Below are 12,283 nucleotides of genomic sequence, written 5' to 3' on the forward strand. Positions count from 1 at the left end.
TCTTTCTTTAAGCTGTTTACTTTTTTTTTTTTTTGTCTTTTTAAGGCTGAATCCACAGCATATGGAAGTTTCCAGGCTAGAGGTCGAATCTGAGCTGTAGGTGGGCAGCCATAGCTACGGGGAATCCGAGCCACGTCTGTGACCTACACCACAGCTCACAGCAACACCGGATCCTTAATCCACTGAGCAAGGCCAGGGATCGAACCCGAAACCTCATGGATACTAGTCAGGTTTGTTACCACTGAGCCATGATGGGAACTCCAAGATGTTTACATTTAAACTACTGTTTGTGACTCTCTTTCCTGGGAGAAGCACTGCAAGGAGAAGAATGATGGTGCTGTGGAGAGCTGGCCTGTCTCTCCGAACTTAGAGGTTCTCCCCTAAGATAAATAACTTCCCTGATGAGCCCAGGCAAGTCTTCTTGTTGCTAATCCTATGCAGCTGAACTTCACCCCTTGGCCCAGCACTGCACACATCGCATAACCCTCCCCCTCCCCTCCCCCTCTTCTAGGCTCCCTTCCCCAGAAATTTCATCACTTCCCAGCACAGCCAAAACACTTTTGGTATATTTCTCTAGGTTAGTGTTTAACCAAGCATCTATCTTTAAGCGATGGGCTCAACTGATGGAGGAATTACTAAAAGCCAGAGACTCAGGAAAAGAGTTTCTGCTTCTGGTGGAGAGGAAAGGAGGGCAGTGGACCTCAGGGGACTCAAGAGGGAGAAACAATGGAATCTGGCTTCACCTCCAAGGATGCTTATCTGAGCCATTTTAACCCTCAGGATTACCTAGAAAAATATTACAACTTTGGGGCCAAACACTCCGCAGAAGACCAGATTCTTAGGCATCTTCTGAAAATCCTTTTCAAGATATTTTGCCTAGGTAAGTGTGTCTGTGGTCTGCGTGTCTCTCCTCTAACTGTGAATCATATTAGCATTTCAGGGCGTGACAGTTTTGCGTCTGGTCATTATTATTTGGCGGCCCTTTGGGCACCCATTCATTTAACCAGGGTAAAAACTACACTGGGGTGGATATTTTGCAGTTGATAAGGTGTTTTATATCTCTTATCTTCCTTGGTCATGCAAAAGGGAAGCCAGAAAGTGGGAGTTCTGGCCTTGGTTCTGCATTGATTTGCTGGACCACTAGGCGGCCTCTTCACTTAAGAAATGGGGATCCTAACAGCACAGGGAACTATATCCAGTCTCTTGGGATAGACCATGATGGAAGATAATATGAGAAAGGGAATGTATATATATTTTTGACTGGGTCACTTTGCTGTACAGCAGAAATGGGCACCAACATTGTAAATCAACTATACTTTAATAAAAATTGAAAAAAAAGGAATGGAGATTCTAGTACTTATTCTGTTTCTAACTCAAAGTGTGAGGGAGAGACTTCCCAACATATGAAGAACTGGATGCTTTTTGGAGCAAGACACTATAAAGGCTTAATTTAAAAATATTTTTACGGGAGTTCCCATCGTGGCTCAGTGGTTAACGAATCCGACTAGGAACCATGAGGTTGAAGGTTCGATCCCATGCCTCACTCAGTGGGTTAAGGATCCGGTGTTGCCATGAGCTGTGGTGTAGGTTGCAGTTGTGGCTCGGATCTTGAGTCGTTGTGGCTATGGCATCGGCCAGAGGCTACAGTTCCGATTGGACCCCGAGCCTGGGAACCTCCATATGTCGCAGGTGCCACCCTAGAAAAGACAAAAAAAAAAATTTTACTACTGTAAAGCACAGAGAACTATATTTAATGTCCTATGATAAACTGTAACAGGAAAGAATATTTTTAAAAAGAATGTAGGGGTTCCCTGGTGGCTTAGTGGGTCAAGGATCCAGTGTTATCACTGCTGTGGTGCAGGTTCAATTCCTGGCCAGAAAACTTTTGCATGTTGAGGGTATAGTCGAAAACAATCCATATACATGTGTGTGTGTATACATGTGTGTATATATATATATATATATATATATATATATATATATATATATATGTAACTGAATCACTTTGCTATATCACAGAAATTAACACAACATTGCATATCAACTACAGTGGAAAAATAAATAAATGGAACTTTAACTTTGCCCTAAAGCATTCCTTAATAGTTTTTACACCATCTGTGTGGCAGTCTTTCTGGATCAAGGCTCGGTTCACCAGAAGCAGACTTTTTGTCCCTTCTCCTAGACCTAAAAATATCCCAGCAAGGTGCTCCACTCTGGATTGAGGCATGGAAAGTAAAAAGATTTTAAAAAGAGACTTGGAGGGAAGAGAGGTGACTAGGGGGATGGTCGTCTCCAGGGCTCTCCTTGGGTGTCCCCAGCACAGTCCTGGCAAACACAGGGCAGATCAGCTCTTTCTGCCACCCGATAACGCCCGACCCCTTCCCCCTTCCCTCCTCTAAACCAGATGGTGTGAAGGGGGACCTCCTGATCGACATCGGCTCCGGCCCCACCATCTATCAGCTCCTCTCTGCTTGCGAGTCTTTCAAGGAGATCATTGCCACCGACTACACGGACCAGAACCTGCAGGAGCTGGAGAAGTGGCTGAAGAAGGAGCCAGGGGCCTTTGACTGGTCCCCAGTGGTGACCTATGTGTGTGAGCTCGAAGGGAACAGGTAGAGAAACTGGGGTTGGCCTTCTGGCTTTCTAAGGGTACCTGGGTGCCGGTTCATTTTTCAGAACCAGGAATTATCCTTAGAGTCCAAGGTGAAACTCAGAGGAAGCAGTGTGTGTGTGTGCGTAAGATTTTTCTAGCAATGATATATTTTAACATATCTATTATTTCATAATGAAATATTACAATGATGTAATTCCTTTAACTCACTCTTCTGCCCCTTATGCACTTGCTATCATATATTTAATCTATATATACTACAACATTAGAATACGTTGTTATTATTTTTGCTTTAAACTGTCAGTAATGCTTTCGTTTTTGTTGTTTTATTTTTGTGGTGAAAAGAATACATATAAAATTTATCATCTTAACTTTTTTTAAGTGTACAGTTTAGTAGTTTTAAGTATATTAATATCAGTTTTAAGTATGTTTGTTGAAAATTACATGCATTATGTATGTGTGTGTGTGTATAATCTTCTGTATTTACCCATACATCTGTCCTGTCTAATATCCTTCATTCCCTTCTGCAGATCTAGGCTTCTATCTGGAATCATTTCTCTTCACCTGGAGAAATTCTTTCAGCATTTCGTTCTTTCTTTTTTATTTTTTGCTTTTCAGGGCCAAACCTGAAGCTCCTGGCTAAGGGTTGAACTGGAGCTGCCGCTGCCGACCTACGCCACAGCCACAGCAACTCGAAATCCCAGCCACATCCATGACATACACCACAGCTCATAGCAATGCCAGATCCTTAACTCACTGAGCAGGGCCAGGGATCAAGCCCGTGTCCTCATGGATACCAGCATCGTTCATTAGCCCTGAGCCACAAGGGGAACTCCATCTTTCTTTTTTTTTCTTTTCTTTTGTCTTTTTAGGGCCACACCCACAGCATATAGAGGTTCCCAGGCTAGGGGTTGAATCGGAACTGTAGCTGCCGGCTTATGCCACAGCACAGCAACTCAGGATCTGAGCCTTATCTGCAACCCACACCACAGCTCAGTGGGATCCTTAACCCACTGAGAGTGGCCAGGGATCGAACCTACATCCTCATAGACACTATGTCGGGTCCTTAACGCACTGAGCCACAACTGGAACCCTTCACATGCCATTTTAACCTGTAAATGCCTTACTTGGAATTTTATGCTGGCTATTGCCTTCAGACTGAAGATACGGTCTTCAAAATAAAAGCAATTTCAAATGCTTTTCTTGACAATGTGATTTCACAGAATGAAATTGATATTAACTAGAAAAAAAACTGTAGCTATGAGGACTCAGACAATATCCAAGAGTATTAAATAAATAAGGAATTTCCCAGGGTTTATAGAATTTCAGGGAAAGCTTATAAAGAAAAGTTCTTAGCCATTATCAGACAACTCATCTTTCCAAAGTCCGAATCATGTGTCAAGAAGCCTTTTAGAACTTTGTTCTCAATTTCCCTAGCTATTACAAACCTTTCCATCTCCTTCAGAAACGAACCCTTAAAATCTGGCAGGATACTAAAACCATTACTTATCTTAAGCCGGCATCATCAGCTTGTAACAATTGGCTCCAAAGTCACTGTCCCTTCCCAATCACTCAGTTAGACTAAGGACCTGTATTGGGGGCAGTAAAATTCTGCATTCTCACCTTTATCCTCCTACTAGATCCTGTGGCTTAAACTATTTCGGGGATGATAGTGATCCCATTCAACTTAGGTCTTTCTTGCATCTTCAAGTGCCTCTATCAACCCACAACCTATTTCCCCTGAGATTATTTCTTCTTTTTCTGAAGCTATTTCTTGCGCTGACTGCTGCCAAAGACAGTTTGAGCAGACTCCTGTTTCTCTGCCTTGGGAGAGTGACACAGACACCTAGACACCATGCATCTTCACAATTCTCCGAAAAGCTGTAAGACACTGGCACCAAATTCTTGCCTCACACTCTTCGTTTATCACGTCAGAAAGTCAAAGACGAAGCTATAACTAACAACTTAAGCATGAGCCAAGGGAAATCAGCCTTTGCCTTAAGACATCCTAGGAACGGCATTCATTAACCTCTGGCTCCTGGAACTTGGAACCTGTTGCCTTGTGGTCCCCAGTCTAGCAGCTTCCATATCATCTGGAAACTTGTTAGGCATGCAGACTCTCAGGCTTACCTACAGAATCAGAATCTGCATTTTAATAACATCTGCAGGGGACTGCGTGCATTTTACACATTTACCGAGGACACATGTCTGGAACAGAGTTTCCCAACAGTCATGCCAGGACACGCTGGTGGATAGGGATGAATTACAGGTGTGCCCTGCAGGTACTCCTTGGCCCTCAGGGCAGCCAGGAGGGGTCGGGGGAAGCTGGAGCGCCTCTATGTAAGAGCGGCTCCTCTGCTTACCTCACTGTACTCGACAGTGAGCCTGGAGAGGTGGAGCTTCTCTGAAGTAAGTGCTCGTCATACAAAGATCTTTTGTTTCTGTTTCAAAAGATGGAGTTCTCCTGTGGCACAGCGGGTTATTTGTTGTTGTTGTTGTTGTTATTGTTGTTGTTGTTGTTGCTATTTCTTGGGCCGCTCTTGCGGCATATGGAGGTTCCCAGGCTAGGGGTCCAATCGGAGCTGTAGCCACCGGCCTACGCCAGAGCCACAGCAACACAGGATCCGAGCCGCGTCTGCGACCTACACCACAGCTCATGGCAACGCCGGATCCGTTAACCCACTGAGCAAGGGCAGGGACGGAACCCGCAACCTCATGGTTCCTAGTCAGATTCGTTAACCACTGTGCCACGACGGGAACTCCTCAAACTGTAAACACTTCTACTTGGGTGTCTCAAAGCATCTCAAGCTCAATGTGCCCAAAATAGAGCTAGGACCTTCCCCAAATCTGCTCCATGTCTGGTATTCTTCTTTCCTTGAATGGCACTGTCACACAATTAATTGGAGAAGCCAGAGGCCTGGAAGCCAGTCTTGTCACCTCCCTCTCAGTCGTGTTCCATGACTAACACCAGGTTCTGTCCACTTCGCTTCCTTCCTTTCACACCAGTCTATTTCTTCCAGTATTTTCCATGCCAGCTGTTTTCTTGGTCCCAGCTACCATCCTCTCCTTTCTAACTGGCCTCCCACCTCCACTCTTGCCCCCAGTTGATTGCCTCAGAATATAAGTCTGGGAGTTCCCTGGTGGCCTAGTGGGTTAAGGGTCTGCATTGTCACCTTTGTGGTGCAGGTTCAATTGCTGGCCTGGGAACTTCCGAATGCTGTGGGTGTGGGCCTCAAAAAATGCAAGTCTGATCACATTACTTCCTTCCTTAGCACCCCCTAACATCTCCCCATGGCTTTTAGGATGAAAAGCAAAATTCTTAACATGGTCCATGAAGCCCTGTCTAGTCCGGCACCTGCTTTGTAGTCCCCAGACTAGCAGCGTCCATATCACCTGGGAGCTCACCTTTTTGCCGCACTTTCTGCCAGGCTCTGCTCTGCCAGGCTTTGCTCTGCCAGGCATCCTCCTCCACGTTTCCTCCAACCACGTGGACTTTGCACTTGCCAGTTTCCGCTTCCCGGAGTGCCGCTTCCCTGCTCTTTGGCCCCCTTCACGCCTGCTTATTTATCCTCTGTATCTCTGCTCCCCTGACTCCTTTCCCTGATTCTCTAGACTGAGTCAAGCCTCCCGACACTCCTCTCTCAATGCCATGTGCCCCTCCTGGCTGGCATTTATCACAGCTTTAATTTTTCATTTTTGTGGACAGTCTTATTATGGATTACTTCTTCCTCCCCGCCAGACTAATCTCCATGAGGATAGGATTGGTTTCTCATCTGCTCCCCTTGGGGTCCCCACCACCCAGCGCCCTTCTTGGCACACAACGAAAGTTCAAGAAGTATTTATAAAATAAGCGACTGCAAGCATTCGGCTTTCCAGACGCTGCCTCCTAGGATGTCTTTCAGCGGTGGCCCGGACCAGAGGTTAACCAGCGCTTAGTCCTTGCTCTGACAATTCGCACGTTGGCATCCAAGCTTATTTAGCTTTTTATTTCCTTTACGCGTTTTGATGGCTCTCCCTCAGGAGGGCCTGCTGGAACCTCCGGGGACCAGGCTTGGGGAGGGAAGTGTAATCAAGAAAAGCTTGTCGGGGGACTCAGATTCACCACCTGCCTTGCAGAGACAGGGCGGGAGGAACCTGCTCTCAATCTGGGGATCATTACCTGGGGTCCGCAAAGACATTCTTACAAAGTGAGCTTCCCGGGAGTCCTACTCTTCATCCTTTCCTTGCTCCCTCTCTCCCCCTTCCCCATTCCTTCAGGCTTTTATAGGCAGCATATTTACCCAGGAAATGGCTGCCCTTTAAATTTTTTTTTTTTTGTGTGTGTGTGTTTTTGTTTTTTTTTTGCGTATTGATTCCTTTGAAAGAGTAGATCTTTAAAACTAGAGAAATGGCCGCACTGCTGTTAGCTTTCTGTAAAACTGCATAACACTTTTCTGCTGTGTGTTTATTACCGACCCCTTGAGCTAAACGTGAGGCTGAGCGGTAATTGCCTGTGTCCCCAGGCGAGTCCATTTCCCTGCAGGTGGACTCGCGCCCCGAGGAGCCCTGAGGTGTAATCTTTAAGCGGCTGCCTTGGCAACTGAGTTCACCAATGTTTGCAGTGCGTCCAAGGACAAGCAGGTGTCCAGGACCGTGGGTGTTTCTAACAAATTTCCCTGTCAAATTGGCACACTCCCTGCGAGCTCTCCAGACTTCACAGTGTGCCGCACAGTTTGGGAACAATTTCCATCATCATCTGACTGGCAAGTACTGGTTCTGTGGCAACTTGTGTTTTTAAAATAGCTTCATACACAATAGGGCACAGAGAGTCCAACCTGCCCCTGATGTAATCACTTAAATACACATTACCATAATCTTCCCAATGCACAGCACCGTCTTTAGGTGTATTCAAAAGAACACTGCACTGTCAATTCTTTAGCTTTTTGTACACACTTGAGTTATCCGTATATGCAGACACGTTATTTGAATTTTTTTCTAGATTAATTTACCTCTTCAAAGCCATGTTTCACACAGACTTCCATAGTGAGGAATTATTACTATTTTATTCTTTTTTTTTTTTTTATGGCTGTACCCGTGGCATGCAGAAATTCGCGGGCCTGGGACTGAATCCGAGCTGCAGCTGTGACCTATGCTGCAGCAGTGGCAATGCCAGATCCTTTAACCCACTGCATTGGGCTGGGGATTGAACCCATGCCTCCACAACAGTGAGCCATGGCAATCAGATTCTTAACCCACTGCTGCCATGGCAGGAACTCCTATTATATTTTTTCTTAAAATGTTCCATCAAATCAGCCACATTCTGGGGGTGGGGGGGCGGTGGCAGCTTTGTAGCTGATTTCCCTACTTTTAGATTGACTGACCTTCCTGGTTTGCTCAGGGCCAAGATGAGTTCCCAGGATGTGGGGTTTTCCGTGCTAAAACCAGAAAAGTCCAGACCAATCAGGACAAATTGGTCGCCCTACTACCCTTTCTATCCCTGATAGGTGACAGGTTAAGGATCCGGCGTTGCAGTGAGCTGTGGTGTAGGCAGCAGACACGGCTCAGATTCCACGTTGCTGTGGCTGGGGTGTAGGTCAGCGGCTGCAGCTCCGATTGGACCCCTAGCCTGGGAACATCCATATGCCACAGGTACAGCCCTAAAAAAAAACCATAGCTTTTTTTTTTTTTTTTTGAACATCCAGACTGTTTTCCAAAGTAGCTGGACCAACCAAAGGTAATTATCATTCCCTGTACCCCAGTTTATTGGTTGGTTCCCTGAAAATAATACCTTACTAAGCTTCTTACTGAGATATAATTTACATAACAGACAATTCACCTATCTAAGTGTGCAATGCACTACTTCTTAGTATGGTCACAGAATTGTGCAATCCTCAGCACAATTTTATTCATATTTATTTATTTAGCCCCTGCCTGTGGAAGTTCCGGGGCCAGGGATGGAACCTGCCCCATAGCAGTGACAATGACAGATCCTTAACTGGCTGAGCCACCAAGGAACTCCCTTAGCACAATTTTAGAATACTTTGTGACTATCAGAAGAAACCCTATACCTGTTAGCAGTCTTGAATTTTCCCCAAGTCTTCTCGGCCCCTGGCAACCGCTGGTCTGCTTTTGGTCTTTACAGATTTTCCTCTTCTCAATATTTCGTATAAATGGAATCATACAATAAGTGGCCTTTTGTATCTGGCTTCTTCACTTAGCATCATGTTTTCAAGGTTCTTCCATGTTGGCGCCTGTATCAGTTGTCCATTCCTTTTTATTACTGAATAATATTCTGTTGTATGAATAGACTGCATTTTATTTATTTATAAGCTGATGGTCATTTGAGTTTTTTCTCTCTTTTGGCCATTATAAACAATGCTTCCCTAAGTACTAAGTTTTTGTGTGATCATATTCTCATTTCTCTTGGGTATATGCCTATGAGTGGAAAAGGGTCAAGTTAAAACTTTTATTTTTATGGCCTTCCCGTCATGGCTCAGCAGTTAATGAACCTGACTGGTATCCATGAGGACATGGGTTCAGTCCCTGGCCTCACCTAATGGGTTAAGGATCCAGCCTTGCCGTGAGCTGTGGTGTAGGTGGCAGACACAGCTCAGATCCCGTGTTGCTATGGCTGGGGTGTAGGCCGGCGGCTTCAGCTCCGATTGGACCCCTAGCCTGGGAACATCCATATGCCACAGGTACAGCCCTAAAAAAAAAAGATTAAAAAAACAACAATTTTTTTTTTTTTTTTTAACATCCAGACTGTTTTCCAAAGTAGCTGGACATTTTACCATTTCACCAACAGCATATGTGGGTTCCAATTTCCCCACATCTTTGGCAACATTTAATAATTATCTGTCTTTTTTTATTATAACCATCCTAGCAGTGGTGAAGTGGTATCTTGTGGTTTGATTTTTGGTTCTTTGATGGCAAAAACATTGAACATCTTTTCCTATGCTTATTGTTAAGCTTCTTAAATGGAAAATTTAACATCGTTCCAACACAACCAAAGGATGCTTGTAAAGAACTGATGATACATACCAGGCTTAAGATTTTAACTGAATATTTAAGTAGGATGTCAAAACAGTCTACCTGGAGGTCAACCTCCAAGTTTAATTTAAACCGTCTATTTTACCTCATGACCAGAAATGGTCCCAGCATGAGTCTCTCTCACTTGCTCTGATGCTGGGCCATCCTCTGTTCTCTCCGTCAAGCTTTGCTGCCCCAGCAGTTCTCCTGGAGCCAGTGACTGTGTTTCCTGCATGTAAGCCTGGCTTTGCACCCCTGGTGCTTTGTTGATTAACCTCCTCAAAAGGCCGAATACCCAATCATCACTCCTACTATTTGGGCTCAGTGGCCTTCTGGGCCCTTGACAAACTCTGCATTTCTTCCTCCTTCTCTCACCTCTCTGGTTTTCTGCTACTTCTTCTCCGTTGTCCCTTCCCTTTCTCCAGTGTCTCGTGCCCTCTGTGCGTTTATTGAATTTTGTTTATTGGTTAGTTTGTTCCTTCACCCCTCCTCTAATAAATTCCAAAAAGATTTGAGGACCTGGATCTCCTGCTCTTGCCTCCTCTCCTCCTTTCATTTATGGATTTTCTGTCAAGAAACTCTATTGATTTTGCAGAAAAGGGTAGGATTCCTAGTGAGGCTACCGAGACAACTGCCTCCATCAGGAAACATGCTCCCTATCTGCAGTATCTTTTGGAGCCTGAGAATGGAAACCAGGAGATTTCTTCTCTGTAGAGGGGCCCTGGGCACCATCGTGTGATAGTGATCAACAGTTTCCACAAATGTCTATAGGTCACACCCCCTCCAATAGACTGGCAGCTACAAACATACTTTTTCAGCATTTAAACCCCTTATTACCTGATACGTGTGGGGGAAACAGCCACTACTTTATGGTTTGGCAGAGGGGACAAAGGTAACAACAACAACAACAGTAATAATAATAAATGATGCAGGCACTATGCTAAGTCATAGAGGAAGAAAAGTTCACAGGGGCAGTCCATTGTAGAAGCAGGCAGTTGGATATTTTATTATCCTTTCCAGATTATTATTTACTTTACAGAAAGATTTAACCCAGTACAAGATAATATGGTCACATTCAGACACCAAAATGGTCTCTTGTTTCCTCTTTCTCTGTTTTTATAACAGGGATGGTCCTAAGGGGTATACATAACATTTGAACAGCACTGCCATTTTCACTCCTCTTTTAAAAAAAGGTTTTTTGGAGTTCCTGTTGTGACTCAGCGGTAATGAACCCAACTAGCATCCATGAGGATGAAGGTTCAATCCCTGGCCTCGCTCAGTGGGTTAAGGATCCTGCATTGCTGTGGCTGTGGTGTAGGCCAGCAGCTGCAGCTCCAGTTAGACCCCTAGCCCCGGAACTTCCTAATGGCATGGGTGCAGCCCTAAAAAGCAAAAAAAAAAAAAAAAAATTTTTTTTGTGGCCATGACTCAGCATGCCAAAGTTCTAGGAGCAGGGTTTGAACCTGAGCCACAGCAGTGACAATACCAGGTCCTTAACCCACTGAGCCGCCAGGGAACTCCTCGTTTTCATTCCTGACCAAAGAGGCCTGGAGTCCACATGAATGGAGGAGCAAGCCATGTTTATCCGCTTGTGTGTTTCAGAGTCAAGGGAACGGAGAAGGAGGAGAAGCTGAGGCGGGCGGTCAAGCGGGTCCTGAAGTGTGACGTCACGCAGAGCTGGCCACTGGGTGCCGTCCCCCTGCCTCCGGCTGACTGTCTGCTCAGCACACTGTGCCTCCATGCCGCCTGCCCGGACCTGCCCACCTACCGCACCGCCCTCGGGAACCTGCGCAGCCTGCTGAAGCCGGGGGGCTTCCTGGTGCTCGTGGATGCCCTGAAGAGCAGCTACTACATGATTGGGGAGCAGAGGTTCTCCAGCCTCTGTCTGGGCCGGGAGGCCGTGGAGGCTGCCGTGAGAGAGGCTGGCTATACCATCGAACACTTCGAAGTGATCTCCCAAAGTTATTCTTCCACCATGGCCAACAATGAAGGGCTTTTCTCCTTGGTGGGGCGGAAACTGAGCCCATGTGTATGATACCAGGCGATCGCCATTAAAGCAATGCCCCTGACCTGCCCTGCTGACTTCAGACTTGGTTCTAACTGCCGCGGTCATTGTGCTGAGTAGAGGCCATTGCATGGGGCGTGATGGTTCACCTAGGACAGGGCTGGAGTGGTCAACCTGCCTAGGAGCCATTGGTTGACCCCCTACTCTGTGCTCCCCACCTGTGCTGGTGTCATTAGGACTCCAAGATGACCAGCTGGCATGTCCAGTCTTTGTTGCCCGCAGTTATAAAAGAAGATCTATTGGGGAAATAATAAAAAATAAATAAATACATAGATAAAATAAAATAAAAATAAGACCTTCTTTTCCTTGAACGTCCTGGTTACAATGGCCTGAACCCACACACACCTACAGAGAAGAGTCTGCAGTTTTTCACTATTCATTTCCTGAAGGCCCCGATGCCTTCTTCTCTCCTAGGAACAAGCTTCTCCTGCTCTTCAGTTCTTGCCTTCCCTCTGGCGACCCTGTCCTCCTCTGGGGTCCACTGAACAGCTGTCACTTTTGCCCTTTAGTCCCCCAAAGGGAGTAGGCCCTTCTTTTATTTCTCTCACCACACCTGAGCCCAGGCTGTGACTTTTCCCTGAAGAGGGGTTAGCAAGAGA

At 45.7% G+C, this 12,283-nt stretch overlaps 1 protein-coding gene across 1 annotated transcript; it reads left to right on the forward strand.

The window, feature by feature from the left end:
- Positions 1-299: 299 nt before the first annotated feature.
- NNMT (nicotinamide N-methyltransferase) lies at positions 300-11,963 on the forward strand. Its single transcript, XM_047752961.1, has 3 exons — positions 300-880; positions 2,405-2,612; positions 11,222-11,963. Exons 1-3 carry the CDS (start codon positions 727-729, stop codon positions 11,652-11,654), a joined length of 795 nt encoding a protein of 264 aa, XP_047608917.1. The 5' UTR covers positions 300-726; the 3' UTR covers positions 11,655-11,963.
- Positions 11,964-12,283: the final 320 nt, after the last annotated feature.

Source organism: Phacochoerus africanus, chromosome 11, assembly GCF_016906955.1.
Source record: "Phacochoerus africanus isolate WHEZ1 chromosome 11, ROS_Pafr_v1, whole genome shotgun sequence".
In the NCBI taxonomy this organism is placed as follows: Eukaryota; Metazoa; Chordata; class Mammalia; order Artiodactyla; family Suidae; genus Phacochoerus; species Phacochoerus africanus.